This window comes from Entelurus aequoreus, linkage group LG15 (genome assembly GCF_033978785.1).
Source record: "Entelurus aequoreus isolate RoL-2023_Sb linkage group LG15, RoL_Eaeq_v1.1, whole genome shotgun sequence".
NCBI lineage: Eukaryota > Metazoa > Chordata > Actinopteri > Syngnathiformes > Syngnathidae > Entelurus > Entelurus aequoreus.
The window spans coordinates 44,385,915-44,400,190 of NC_084745.1; the positions used below are offsets into that span (position 1 = coordinate 44,385,915).

The window sequence follows — 14,276 nt, forward strand, 5'->3', positions numbered from 1 at the left end:
TCATACTGCAGGTCAGATGTGTCATTTTGGAGGAAACCAAGTCCCTTGTGGAATCTGCGAGACGTCTCGGATACTTTCAAGGAGGGACAAACCCAACAGAGGACCCTCTTCCTGGTCATGAATGCAACCTGGCCAGTCTCTGTGACATGGCCAAAGATCTTCCTGGAGTGGATGACGATGACCAGACAGACTGTGCCCAGTTACTTGTTGATGAGCGTGGCTGCACGTCACATCTGGACTTGTTCTCCAGGGTAACGGAGCACACCTCAGACTGTGCCGCGGCGGTCACGCTGATGGGAGAAGAATACGTAATACCCCCACGAACCGCCTTCCTGCTCTCTGATTTCTCCCGAATGGAGCCACTGCTCCGATGTGAGTGCGTTAAGAAAATGACAAAAAAATATTTTTAAAAGCCTACTGAAATGAATTTTTTTTATTTAAACGGGGATAGCAGATCTATTCTATGTGTCATACTTGATCATTTCGTGATATTGCCATATTTTTGCTGAAAGGATTTAGTATAGAACAACGACGATAAAGATTGCAACTTTTGGTATCTGATTAAAAAAAAGGCTTGCCCCTACCGGAAGTAGCGTGACGTAGTCAGTTGAACATATACGCAAAGTTCCCTATTGTTTACAATGATGGCCGCATGAAGTGAGAGAGATTCGGACCGAGAAAGCGACAATTTCCCCATTAATTTGAGCGAGGATGAAAGATTTGTGGATGAGTAAAGTGCAAGTGAAGGACTAGTGGGGAGTTGAAGCTATTCAGATAGGGAAGATGCTGTGAGAGCCGGGGGTGAACTGATATTCAGCTGGGAATGACTACAACAGTAAATAAACACAAGACATATATATACTCTATTAGCCACAACACAACCAGGCTTATATTTAATATGCCACAAATTAATCCTGCATAAAAACACCTGCGTGTTTGTTACGCTAGCTCCTAGCTCCTCTGCTAGCTCCTAGCTCCATAGAACACGCCAATACAATTCAAACACCTGATCAACACACACAATCACTCAGCCCAAAAGACCGTTCACCTAACCCAAGGTTCATAAAGCTTATATATTTTTAAAAAGTTACGTACGTGACGCGCACATACGGTCAAGCTATCAAATGTTTAGCGGCCAAGGCTGCATACTCACGGTACCTGATATTCAGCTGGGAATGACTACAACAGTAAATAAACACAAGACATATATATACTCTATTAGCCACAACACAACCAGGCTTATATTTAATATGCCACAAATTAATCCTGCATAAAAACACCTGCGTGTTTGTTATGCTAGCTCCTATGCTAGCTCCTAGCTCCATAGAACACGCCAATACAATTCAAACACCTGATCAACACACACAATCACTCAGCCCAAAAGACCGTTCACCTAACCCAAGGTTCATAAAGCTTATATATTTTTAAAAAGTTACGTACATACGCAAAAAAAAGTTGCGCACATACGGTCAAGCGATCAAATGTTTAGAAGCCAAAGCTGCATACTCACAGTAGCACGTCTGCGTCTTTGTCATCCAAATCAAAGTAATCCTGGTAAGAGTCTGTGTTGTCCCAGTTCTCTACAGGCGTCTGTGTATCGAAGTCAAAAGTCCTCCTGGTTAGAGTCTCTGTTATCCGAGTTCTTCCATCTTGACTGCATCTTTCGGGAATGTAAACAAAGAAGCGCCGGCTGTGTACTGTTGTTGCTGACTACGTTCGAAAAATACGTCCATTTCGCACCGACAACTTTCTTCTTTGCTTGCTCAGCTTCCTTCTCCATAATGCAATGAACATGATTGCAACAGATTCACGAACACAGATGTCCAGAATACTGTGGAATTATGAAATGAAAACAGAGCTTTTTCGTATTGGCTTCAATGTGGAAGGCATACCCGTGTTCGCCAGGCTACGTCACGCGCATACGTCATCCTCAGAGGCGTTTCGAACCGGAAGTTTAGCGGCAAATTTAAAATGTCACTTTATAAGTTAACCCGGCCGTATTGGCATGTGTTATAATGTTAAGATTTCATCATTGATATATAAACTATCAGACTGCGTGGTCGGTAGTAGTGGGTTTCAGTAGGCCTTTAAGGCTGCTTCTCCACTAAGATTGTACAGGGTATCTCCCACCTAACCTTATCCCTATCCACACACACAGTGCCATCGTTTAAGACCCCCTCCCCATCCGTCCGCCGGCGCAACGCGACCTAGTACGCATGCGCGTAAAATGGCAGACGCGCATATACGTCGTAGTCACCTCTGACCTGTAAGTGTATCCTTACCCTGTGTTTCAATGTAGCCTATTGTCACATTTCTTTTAACAGTAAACCTTGCTTGCTTCACCATTAGCAGCTGTTAGACTATTGTAGTGAATCACACCTGAGCCATCCTACATGAATCATATCTTTAATGGACCTGTGAAAGTAAACAATGTGATAAAGAACATTTTACAACAATAAATCTAGGGATCTAGATATCTGGTCAGGACACTCCTCACTTTTACCTTCACCTTCATTGTCCATTCTTGCAATCCTGCCAGTGCTTGGAGGCTGAAATTGGCAGTCGTACTCGACGGACGCAACCACTTCATGGCTTCACAATAGTTATGGAGTACAAAACTAGACGTTGAGTAATCGCTCGACCTACATCGCGGACAATAACTGATACAGTCTGCTTTGCCAGTTCAAATTAGAGATGTCCGATAATATCGGACTGCCGATATTATCGGCCAATAAATGCATTAAAATGTAATATTGGAAATTATCGGTATCGGTTTCAAAATGATCGATTTCCAAAAGTAAAATTTATGACTTTTTAAAACGCCGCTGTGTACACAGATTTAGGGAGAAGTACAGAGCGCCAATAAACCTCAAAGGCACAACCTTTGCGTGCCGGCCCAATTACATGTAATCTACGGCTTTTCACACACACAAGTGAATGCAAGGCATACTTGATCAACAGACATACAGGTAGGGTTGGGTATCGTTTGAATTCGAACGATTCCTATTCTTTGTTTCGATTCCGATTCCTGACGATTCTCGATTCCGATTCTCGATTCCGATTCTTCTTGTACCATGCCTGGATCAATGTGTTTTACAGGTAGTCCCTGGAAGGTGGTATGTATTTTGGGTTGAGAGTTTTCACCATATCCCTGCAAACATAAACAAACATGTAATGTTGCTGTTACTGTTTAGCCCAGTATCAATTAGCTTAGCTCTAACTTTATTGCTTAACTAACCTAAATGTTGGAGATTCCACCTCTGAAAAGGGATGCAGTCTTTTGACTATGTGTGCAGTCACCTTTCTGTGGCACTCTTCCGTCTGTGGCACCGACATCTTCCCCATTGCCGCTACGGTGAACGGAGTACGCTGAGCACATCGCGGAGCCTGGCTAGCAGGTTGTAAATTGTCTATGAAAAAATATGCGGGCTAATTTGTTAGCTGCCTCAACGTTGGCGCAAAACACATTATTTATTGCATATATATTGTTTTACTTACCGGATTCGGACTGCAATGCAGTCACCGAGGTACCAGGCTGGGCGTCGGAGGAAGAGGCAGAGGAGGACGGTCGGCGCAGCGCGTCGAAGACGGAACACGCATTTATTTGTACTCCATGAACTCGGAGGTGCTTCATCATGTTCGACGTGCACCCTCCTAAGCACGAAACAATCCTGTCGCACGTGTTACATTTTGCCGATATTTAATTTTTTTTAGTAAAATAAAGCCACACTGTCGACCGCCGACGCCCGTTATCCATGCTTGACTGACTCGCTCGGCTACATAGGCTCGGCTATGCTAACACTTCCGTCGGTGGGCGCTTCTTCGTTGGTGTTCAGCGGCTTCTTCTTCCGGTCGGCGGACTTATTCTTTTTTTCCGGTCGGCGGACTGGGTATCGAAACTAGGAATCGAAATTTAAACTTTTGAACGATTCCGGGAGAATCGGAAAGTTAGTCCCGGTTCCAATCGATACTCGATACTCGATACCCAACCCTACATACAGGTCACACTGAGGGTAGCCGTATAAACAACTTTAACACTGTTACAAATATGCGCCACACTGTGAACCCACACCAAACAAGAACGACAAACACATTACGGGAGAACATCCGCACTGTAACACAACATAAACACAACAGAACAAATACCCAGAACTCCTTGCAGCACTAACTCTTCCGGGACGCTATAATACACCCCCCCCGCATGTCCCAAATTCCAAGCTGCTGTTTTGAGGCATGTTAAAAAAAATTATGCACTTTGTGACTTCAATAATAAATATGGCAGTGCCATGTTGGCATTTTTTTCCATAACTTGAGTTGATTTATTTTGGAAAACCTTGTTACATTGTTTAATGTATCCAGCGGGGCATCACAACAAAATTAGGCATAATAATGTGTTGATTCCTCGACTGTATATATCGGTATCGGTTGATATCGGAATCGGTAATTAAGAGTTGAACAATATCGGAATATCGGATATCTGCAAAAAAGCCATTATCGGACATCTCTAGTCCAAATGCATTTGCAGTTTTCCGTAGTCTTCCCTCGTCCAAGGGAGCCCGCATTCTCGTTGTCTCTCCTTCGATAAATGGACAAAGTTTTTCGCCAGGTAGAATCACAGCTGACCTGGACATTCGAAAGTTCTCTTGTCGTTCCTGTGGCACAACACACTCGTTGACAAACATATCCCACCAGGCTGCCGTTCTTCCAGGCCTTATCCAAAACTCAACATTGCTATGTTGCCGTCTGAGATGTGTTGTATCCGAAATAGCTGCAATCGCGCGTTTCCTTCTCTTAAGGTATTGATGTGTGATTTCCACAGGCATCTGTACATGTAGAGGAAGTAGAAACCCGGGCATGTCTGGATGACTCGCCTCTATCTTTCCTTTACGAAACGGGTTGTTATAAAGTTGGCTGTGGCGCGTTCTTTCTGACGTCACTTCCTGTGTGGGGCGCGGTCTTTCGGATGTCTCATCCTCTCCGAAGTCAGTTTGTAAACGATCGATGAGTCCACACAAAGCTAAGAGCCGGATATTCAAGAAATACACGGCGCACTTAACCGTGTAAAAAATTATCCAAGGAGGGGAACCTTAAACGATGAGTTAGCGTGGCCGACACGGGGCTTAGACTAAATAATTATTCCTTTTTAAGGAGTTGTCCGGCTTAATGAAGACAGGGCCTAAGGCTTTTCCGATCTGGTATTGTAACATTCCTATATCGGATTATATTGACTGGCAAAACTGGACATCCAGTTAACATAAAAATGTCCTCCAGTAAACACACAAGGTTGGTCGTTTCTTGTATTTTAGTCAAGTAGGAACTAGCAACTACACAACAGCTAAGCACACAATAGCACACAAGCTAGACATACGTAATAAGTGTCCTTCATTGAACAATATTGCAGTCTAAAACAGCACATTTGTCAATATGAACAAGTATGAAATAAATATAGGTGCATTAATAATACTTGCAATTACGAAATCTCCTAGGCAGAAGCGTGTTAGAAAGTACTGCGTCATGAGCCAAACCTAATGAACTGTGGCCACTAGGTGTTGTCAAAAAAACAATTACCGCTACACTTCAACTTACAGACAGCATAAGTCCATTCCAGACGGTTAATAATAATTAGGTTAGTGTTTTTCATACCTACCATTGTTTTCTGACTAGTATCACTTCATCAAACGTTTTCTAACATTCCACACTACAAAAGGATACAAGTATGAACTATTATTCGTGCTGATATCGTATCGGACGATACTCAAGGCTCCAGTATCGGTATTGCATAGAAAGGAAAAAAGTTGTATTGGGACACCCCCTAGAAATCGTTGCTGTTGAATTGATTAGTTTGTTTTCTACACAGATGGACGCAAGTTTGATGTCATTGTGATGGATCCACCGTGGGAAAACAAGTCTGTAAAGAGGAGTCGCAGGTGACTATGCATGTGCAACACATATACGATCTTATTGACAAACAATGCAATATAACTTGTGTCAAGCAATGTCTATGAATGTTCTCATTCATCCATTTCTATATGTAGAAATAACATACAAATAATACATTAATAAGTTGGTAAAAATATAGCATTGGGAGCATAATATTACCGTATTTTCCGGACAATAAGGCACGCTTAAAATCCTTTTTTTAATCAAAACTTGACAGTGCCCCTTATAACCTGGTGCGCCTAATGTAAGGAATACGTTTGGTTGAGCTCACCCACCTCAAAGCTATTTTATTTGGTACATGGTGTAACGATAAGTGTGACTTATCGTGGGGACATCTCTGCACTGCTGACCCGTCTCCGCTCGGGACGGTTTCCTGCTGGCCCCACTATGGACTGGACTCTCGCTGATGTGTTGGATCCACTGTGGACTGGACTTTCACAATATTATGTCAGACCCACTCGACATCCATTGCTTTCGGTCTCCCCTAGAGGGGGGTGGGTTACCCACATATGCGGTCCTCTCCAAGGTTTCTCATAGTCATTCACATCGACGTCCCACTGGGGTGAGTTTTTCCTTGCCCGTATGTGGGCTCTGTACCGAGGATGTCGTTGTGGCTTGTGCAGCCCTTTGAGACACTTGTGATTTAGGGCTATATAAATAAACATTGATTGATTGATTGATTGATAGATGGCAGTCAAACATAAGAGATAAGTGTAGCCTGCACTATGATGGGTGTCAAGGTAACACCAACATTTTAAATGTTCCATTGAAAATATAGATCATTCAACATATACAACGCTAAAAATCTATCAAAATGTTTTAGTACGACTTTGGTAAACTATGAAGACGCACCGCTTGAAGGATTGTTGGCGTATTAAACATACGAGTATTATTATGGTGTTACTTATACATAGTAAGGTAAGACATATCTGGCATTTTGTTTCGCAATATAATACAAAAGCACATTTTCTTACCTTCTGGTACCTGCTGATCTGTTTTTGGGATCTGCGTAAATCCTGAAAAATTGCGCGCGTCCGCGCTGACGCCGTAGTTGATAAGCTTCTTCTTTTTCTCTATCTTCTTGTTATGGGACATTCATCCTCTGCTGTTGCCATTTCTAATATAAAGTAGTGTAAAGTTCTTACTTATATCTGTTAGTAAACTCGCCATGAAAGCACTAAAACATACCGGTGTAGTGAGTTTACATTATTCACCCAAGTAACTTTAGTTATTAGAGTTCCGGTCGGACGGTTTTTCACGGGACACATTTCTGGTGTGATTATTTCCGGATGAGGAGACGCTGCTCCGTTATTGATTCAAGTAAAGTCTGAATGTCATTAAAACAGTTAGCTCCATCTTTTGACACTTCTTCTACTCCCGTCCTTGCACGCTACACCGCTACAACAAAAATGACGGGGAGAAGACGCTGTCGAAGGTGAGCCACGTAAATAAGACCGCCCACAAAACGGCGCATCCTGAAGCGACTGTCAGAAAGCGGCTTGAAGATGATCTGTGAAACATAATCTATGCAACATTTTGACCAAAGAAGCACCATTACATGTTATGTAGACCACAAGGAAGGGTTTTACATTTAGAAGAAAAAAAAATTACTCCTTCAATGCGCTCTATAATCCGGTGCGCCGAATATATGAAAAAAGATTAAAAATAGACCATTCGTCGGCAGTGCGCCTTATAATCCGGTGTGCCCTATGGTCCAAAAAATACGGTAGTAAGTAACACAACATAAATAAAAATAGCAAATATAACATAAGAGTTTAACATGTTTATTAAAAAGCCTGATGATAAAGGTGTATATTTAATATAATATAAATGGCAAACACGTATTTAGAGATGCACTGATTGATCGGCCTCTGATCAGTATCGGGAGATTTTTTCTGAAAATGAATGTGTAGTTGTCCATTATGATTATTGCTGATTACAAAAGCCGACGCCCTCTTATTTTTAGTCCCTTGGTAGACAGAGGCAACTAGCAGCTAACTGTGTGTCTCCATACACTTAGCTCCCCTAAATTAGTAATAATACAATCAATTGCGAAAAATGAACTGCCATTCTCAGTATCTTGAGTATCAAGGAAAAGCCTTATCCCTGCAGCTATAGCCGCCCCTAACCGCAGGCCCGGCCAACCTTTGACAAGCCTGTAAATGTGTGTTGGTCATGTATGATGTCTTTTTGTTATTTTTGTTTCGTGATGTGTAATGTCTATTGTTCAAATGTATGGCAATAAAAATGAATTTCCCCAACGGGGACCAATAAATCTAAATGTAAATCTAATCTAAACTCCCTCTCTTCATTCCCATGCTTCGAAAAACAAAGTTATGTGGATCTTTAGTTATCAACTAGTGCCAGCGAGTAAGACCGGATGTTTTGGTCAGATTTGACTAGAGTTGACTGTGGCATTCGCTACACTAACTAGTAGCGGGGATGCTTGTAACTCAACATTGCTAGCAACTTAAAAGCATAACAATTAGCTGAGAGACAGCTCTTATCGCAATCTTGATACAGTACATTTAACTTTTCTTTGTCTCCTTGAAGATACAACTCTCTGCCTTCGTCTCAGCTGAAAAGACTCCCCATACCCAGCTTGGCATCTCCAAACTGTTTGGTGGTCACCTGGGTTACAAACCGACCCAAGCACTTGCGTTTCGTGCGAGACGAGCTGTATCCGCACTGGGGGGTGGAGATTGTGGCTGAATGGTTGTGGGTTAAGGTATGACAGTATGAGGTACTACTGCATGTGACAACACTGACTACTAGGGTTGTAAGTCTTTGGTGGTCTTTCTCCTGCAGGTTACCACGGAAGGCCAGTTTGTGTTCCCGCTGGATTCACCGCACAAGAAGCCGTATGAGGTGCTGGTCCTGGGCCGGTATTGTCGCTCCCAGGAAAAAAGGTGAAAAAGAGGCAGCTTTATTTTGCATTCCTTCAAAGGCACTTTTTTTAAAATTGTGCCTATAGTTCACAATCGTTATGAAAGACATGACGGATGGATATATTTAAAATGTATTCTAAATATCAATGTAAATAAAAGTCAGCTTACAGCAGAGCCGATAGGAGCTCCCTCTATTTCGCCCATAAACTCCAGTAAGTAACCTTTCAAAAACTACCAACAATACTCCATTTATATTTTGCGACTTGAATATTAACCAAGTATTAGTGATATTGTTTGTATTGTATTATAAGCGCCAATGCAGACAAACTATTTATAGCGGCGCCGTGATCACTTCCGTGTATGCCAATGTTTACATGGCAGTGGTCTGCTGCTTCCTTGTTTCCTTGCTCCCTGTAGGTTTATTCTAGATCATAAATCATGCATCTCACCTTGACAGAAGACGTCTGAGTAGGTATTCCGACAAGTTGGGACACTTGCTTGGACAGCCATTTAGAATCCGAAACTGTTGAGGACGACACGAAAAGATGCCTGATCCCCCCCGCCCCTTCGTGAGGATTACCAATCAATGAATCAACGTTTACTTATATAGCCCTAAATCACGAGTGTCTCAAAGGGCTGCACAAGCCGCAACGACATCATTGGCTCAGATCTCACATCAGGGCAAGAAAAAACTCAACCCAATGGGATGACAATGAGAAACCTTGGAGGGGACCGCAGATGTGGGGCGACTGGTGCAATGGACGTCGAGTGGATCTAGCATAATATTGTGAGAGTCCAGTCCATAGTGGATCTAACATAATAGTGTGAGAGTCCAGTCCATAGTGGGGCCAGCAGGAGATCATCTTGAGTGGAGACAGGTCAGCAGCGCAGAGACGTCCCCAACTGATGCACAGATGAGTGGTCCGCCCTGGGTCCCGACTTTGGAAAGCTAGCGGCCTCATCTGTGGTCACCGAATCTGTGGTCACCGAATCTGCCCCCCTCTCCACAAAGGAGAGGGGGGCAGAGCAGAAAAGAAACGGCAGATCAACTGGTCTAAAAGGGGGGTCTATTTAAAGGCTAGAGTATACAAATGAGTTTTAAGATGGGACTTAAATGCTTCTACTGAGGTAGCATCTTTAACTGTTACCGGGAGGGCATTCCAGAGTACTGGAGCCCGAGTAGAAAACGCTCTATAGCCCACAGACTTTTTTTGGGCTCTGGGAATCACTAATAAGCCGGAGTTCTTTGAACGCATATTTCTTGCCGGGACATATGATACAATACAATCGGCAAAATAGGATGGAGCTAGACCGTGTAGTATTTTATACGTAAGTAGTAAAACCTTAAAGGCCTACTGAAACCCACTACTACCGACCACGCAGTCTGATAGTTTATATATCAATGATGAAATCTTAACATTATAACACATGCCAATACGGCCGGGTTAACTTATAAAGTGACATTTTAAATTTGCCGCTAAACTTCCGGTTCGAAACGCCTCTGAGGATGACGTATGCGCGTGACGTAGCCCGACGAACACGGGTATGCCTTCCACATTGAAGCCAATATGAAAAAGCTCTGTTTTCATTTCATAATTCCACAGTATTCTGGACATCTGTGTTCGTGAATCTGTTTCAATCATGTTCATTGCATTATGGAGAAGGAAGCCAAGCAAGCAAAGAAGAAAGTTGTCGGTGCGAAATGGACGTATTTTTCGAACGTAGTCAGCCACAACAGTACACAGCCGGCGCTTCTTTGTTTACATTCCCGAAAGATGCAGTCAAGATGGAAGAACTCGGATAACAGAGACTCTAACCAGGAGGACTTTTGATTTGGATACACAGACGCCTGTAGAGAACTGGGACAACACAGACTCTTACCAGGATTACTTTGATTTGGATGACAAAGACGCAGACGTGCTACTGTGAGTATGCAGCTTTGGCTTTTTTTTGCGTATGTACGTAACTTTTTTAAAATATATAAGCTTTATGAACCTTGGGTTAGGTGAACGGTCTTTTGGGCTGAGTGATTGTGTGTGTTGATCATGTGTTTGAATTGTATTGGCGTCTATGGAGCTAGGAGCTAGCAGAGGAGCTAGGAGCTAGCATAACACGTACCGTACCGTAAGTGCGCGTCACGTACGTAACTTTTTAAAAATATATAAGCTTTATGAACCTTGGGTTAGGTGAACGGTCTTTTGGGCTGAGTGATTGTGTGTGTTGATCGGGTGTTTGAATTGTATTGGCGTGTTCTATGGAGCTAGGAGCTAGCAGAGGAGCTAGGAGCTAGCATAACAAACACGCAGGTGTTATTATGCAGGATTAATTTGTGGCATATTAAATATAAGCCTGGTTGTGTTGTGGCTAATAGAGTATATATATGTCTTGTGTTTATTTACTGTTGTAGTCATTCCCAGCTGAATATCAGGTACCGTGAGTATGCAGCCTTGGCTGCTAAACATTCGATAACTTGACCGTATGTGCGCGTCACGTACGTAACTTTTTAAAAATATATAAGCTTTATGAACCTTGGGTTAGGTAAACGGTCTTTTGGGCTGAGTGATTGTGTGTGTTGATCAGGTGTTTGAATTGTATTGGCGTGTTCTATGGAGCTAGGAGCTAGCAGAGGAGCTAGGAGCTAGCATAACAAACACGCAGGTGTTTTTATGCAGGATTAATTTGTGGCATATTAAATATAAGCCTGGTTGTGTTGTGGCTAATAGAGTATATATATGTCTTGTGTTTATTTACTGTTGTAGTCATTCCCAGCTGAATATCAGGTCACCCCCGGCTCTCACAGCATCTTCCCTATCTGAATAGCTTCAACTCCCCACTAGTCCTTCACTTGCACTTTACTCATCCACAAATCTTTCATCCTCGCTCAAATTAATGGGGAAATTGTCGCTTTCTCGGTCCGAATCTCTCTCACTTCATGCGGCCATCATTGTAAACAATAGGGAACTTTGCGTATATGTTCAACTGACTACGTCACGCTACTTCCGGTAGGTGCAAGCCTTTTTTTTATCAGATACCAAAAGTTGCAATCTTTATCGTCGTTGTTCTATACTAAATCCTTTCAGCAAAAATATGGCAATATCGCGAAATGATCAAGTATGACACATAGAATAGATCTGCTATCCCCGTTTAAATAAAAAAAATTCATTTCAGTAGGCCTTTAAAGTCGCATCTTAAGTGCACAGGAAGCCAGTGCAGGTGAGCCAGTATAGGCGTAATATGATCAAACTTTCTTGTTCTTGTCAAAAGTCTAGCAGCCGCATTGTGTACCAACTGTAATCTTTTAATGCTAGACATAGGGAGGCCCGAAAATAATACGTTACAGTAATCGAGACGAGACGTAACGAACGCATGAATATTGATCTCAGTGTTGCTGGTGGACAAAATGATGAGTCATTCTTTATCTAAATGGGAATATATGAACATCCTTGCAGTAAGCCTCCTAATGACAGCAGACATTGCACAGTAAGTGATGTTATTTTATGTTTGTTGGCTCTCATGAAGTCTGCAATGAGTAATAATCAATGATGAAGAAAATAAACAAAAAAAACATGATGCATTTTTTTAATTCATGCGCAGAGTATGCTTAAAATCATCAAAACACATAAATATTAAATGTTATTATAAATATGCCCGTTACTACATAACATTTATACTTACATCGTGCATATAAAGCCTCAATGGAGGTGTTTGGATGCTTTTTAAGGGCTTTATAGGCGGAATTGCACGGCTCCAATAGGCTCCATTGTGATCGCATTTATTTAATATTCATAAGGCAAAACAAAAAAAACAAAAATCCATTGTCTTGTATTTTATAATGATTGTGAACGATAGGGAAAATTTAAAAAAAAAAGTGCAGTTTCCCTTTAGATACCGTATTTTTCGGACTATATGTTTTTTTCATAGTTTGGCCGGGGTTGCGACTTATACTCAGGAGCGACTTATGTGTGAAATTAACAATTACCGTAAAATATCAAATAATATTATTTAGCTCATTCATGTAAGAGACTAGACGTATAAGATTTCATGGGATTTAGCGATTAGGAGTGACATATTGTTTGGTAAACGTATAGCATGTTAAATGATAAATAAATAAATGGGTTATACTTGTATAGCGCTTTTCTACCTTCAAGGTACTCAAAGCGCTTTGACAGTATTTCCACATTCACCCATTCACACACACATTCACACACTGATGGCGGGAGCTGCCATGCAAGGCGCTAACCAGCAGCCATCAGGAGCAAGGGTGAAGTGTCTTGCCCAAGGACACAACGGACGTGACTAGGATGGTAGAAGGTGGGGATTGAACCCCAGTAACCAGCAACCTTCCGATTGCTGGCACGGCCACTCTACCAACTTCGCCACGCCGTCCCTGTTCTATATGTTATAGTTATTTGAATGACTCTTACCATAATATGTTACGTTAACATACCAGGCACGTTCTCAGTTGGTTATTTATGCCTCATATAACGTACACTTATTCAGCCTGTTGTTCACTATTCTTTATTTATTTTAAATTGCCTTTCAAATGTCTATTCTTGGTGTTGGGTTTTATCAAATAGATTTCCCCAAAATATACGACTTATACTCCAGTGCGACTTATATATGTTTTTTTCCTTCTTTATTATGCATTTTCGGCTGGTGCGACTTATACTCCGGAGCGATTTATAATCCGAAAAATACGGTAGAATGTGTCCAAACGTCCTCTTGCTGTCTTTTACGCAGCTCCTCAGAGTCCTTCAGCACCCCCGTGGAGAATCAGCGCCTGGTTGTCAGCGTACCGTCAGCTCTTCACTCCCACAAGCCCTCATTGTCAGGTAAGTCCCATCCATACCTCAACATTTAAAAATAAGGGACCTTTTTTTCTCAAAATAAGGAAAAAAAAAGATTTGCACTATTGTCATGTTAGTGAGGTCTTTTCCAGTATATGTCGGCAGGCTGGAGACCTCCCGTGTCATGCCCCCCGCCATCTCGTAGGGGGCCTTCCGCAAGGAACTACTTTTAAAGTAAAAGCTTGCTTTTCTGGGGCTGTACTTATCAAGCTTCTTAGAATTACTCCTAAGAAGTCTGCTAAGAGTTGACTTAAGAGTAAATAAATTCTTGGCTGAAAGCTGCACTTAAAAGTTAGTTATCAAGCGTCTTACTCACACTTTCAGCGAAGTGTAGGACTGAATCTTAAGAGTCACACTCAGAGCTGAATTACGACATTACTATGTGCCGTAAACGGAATTTTAGGTGACGTCATTTCTGTGTCCATAGAAATGACCAATCACGGAAGGGAATCCCTTGTCTAAGAAAAAAGAAATATCTTAGAAATATTTAAGTGGACAATGGGAGTGTATATTTTGACAATAAACTACAAAATAATACAAAACAAACAAACAATATTGGCAATGAATCAAAAATAAATGTTTCCTTTTTGTTGCACCTTTC

General features: G+C 41.9%; 1 protein-coding gene across 4 annotated transcripts in view; it reads left to right on the top strand.

Moving 5' to 3' along the window:
• Positions 1-14,276, top strand: part of mettl4 (methyltransferase 4, N6-adenosine) — a 58,754-nt gene that overhangs the window by 9,749 nt on the left and 34,729 nt on the right. For all 4 annotated transcript variants that reach the window (XM_062021577.1, XM_062021579.1, XM_062021576.1 and 1 more), the window contains exons 3-7: positions 12-372; positions 5,858-5,927; positions 8,494-8,668; positions 8,749-8,849; positions 13,569-13,660. In XM_062021577.1, the coding sequence (XP_061877561.1) occupies positions 12-372; positions 5,858-5,927; positions 8,494-8,668; positions 8,749-8,849; positions 13,569-13,660 (799 nt within the window). The remainder of the gene's footprint in view (positions 1-11; positions 373-5,857; positions 5,928-8,493; positions 8,669-8,748; positions 8,850-13,568; positions 13,661-14,276) is intronic.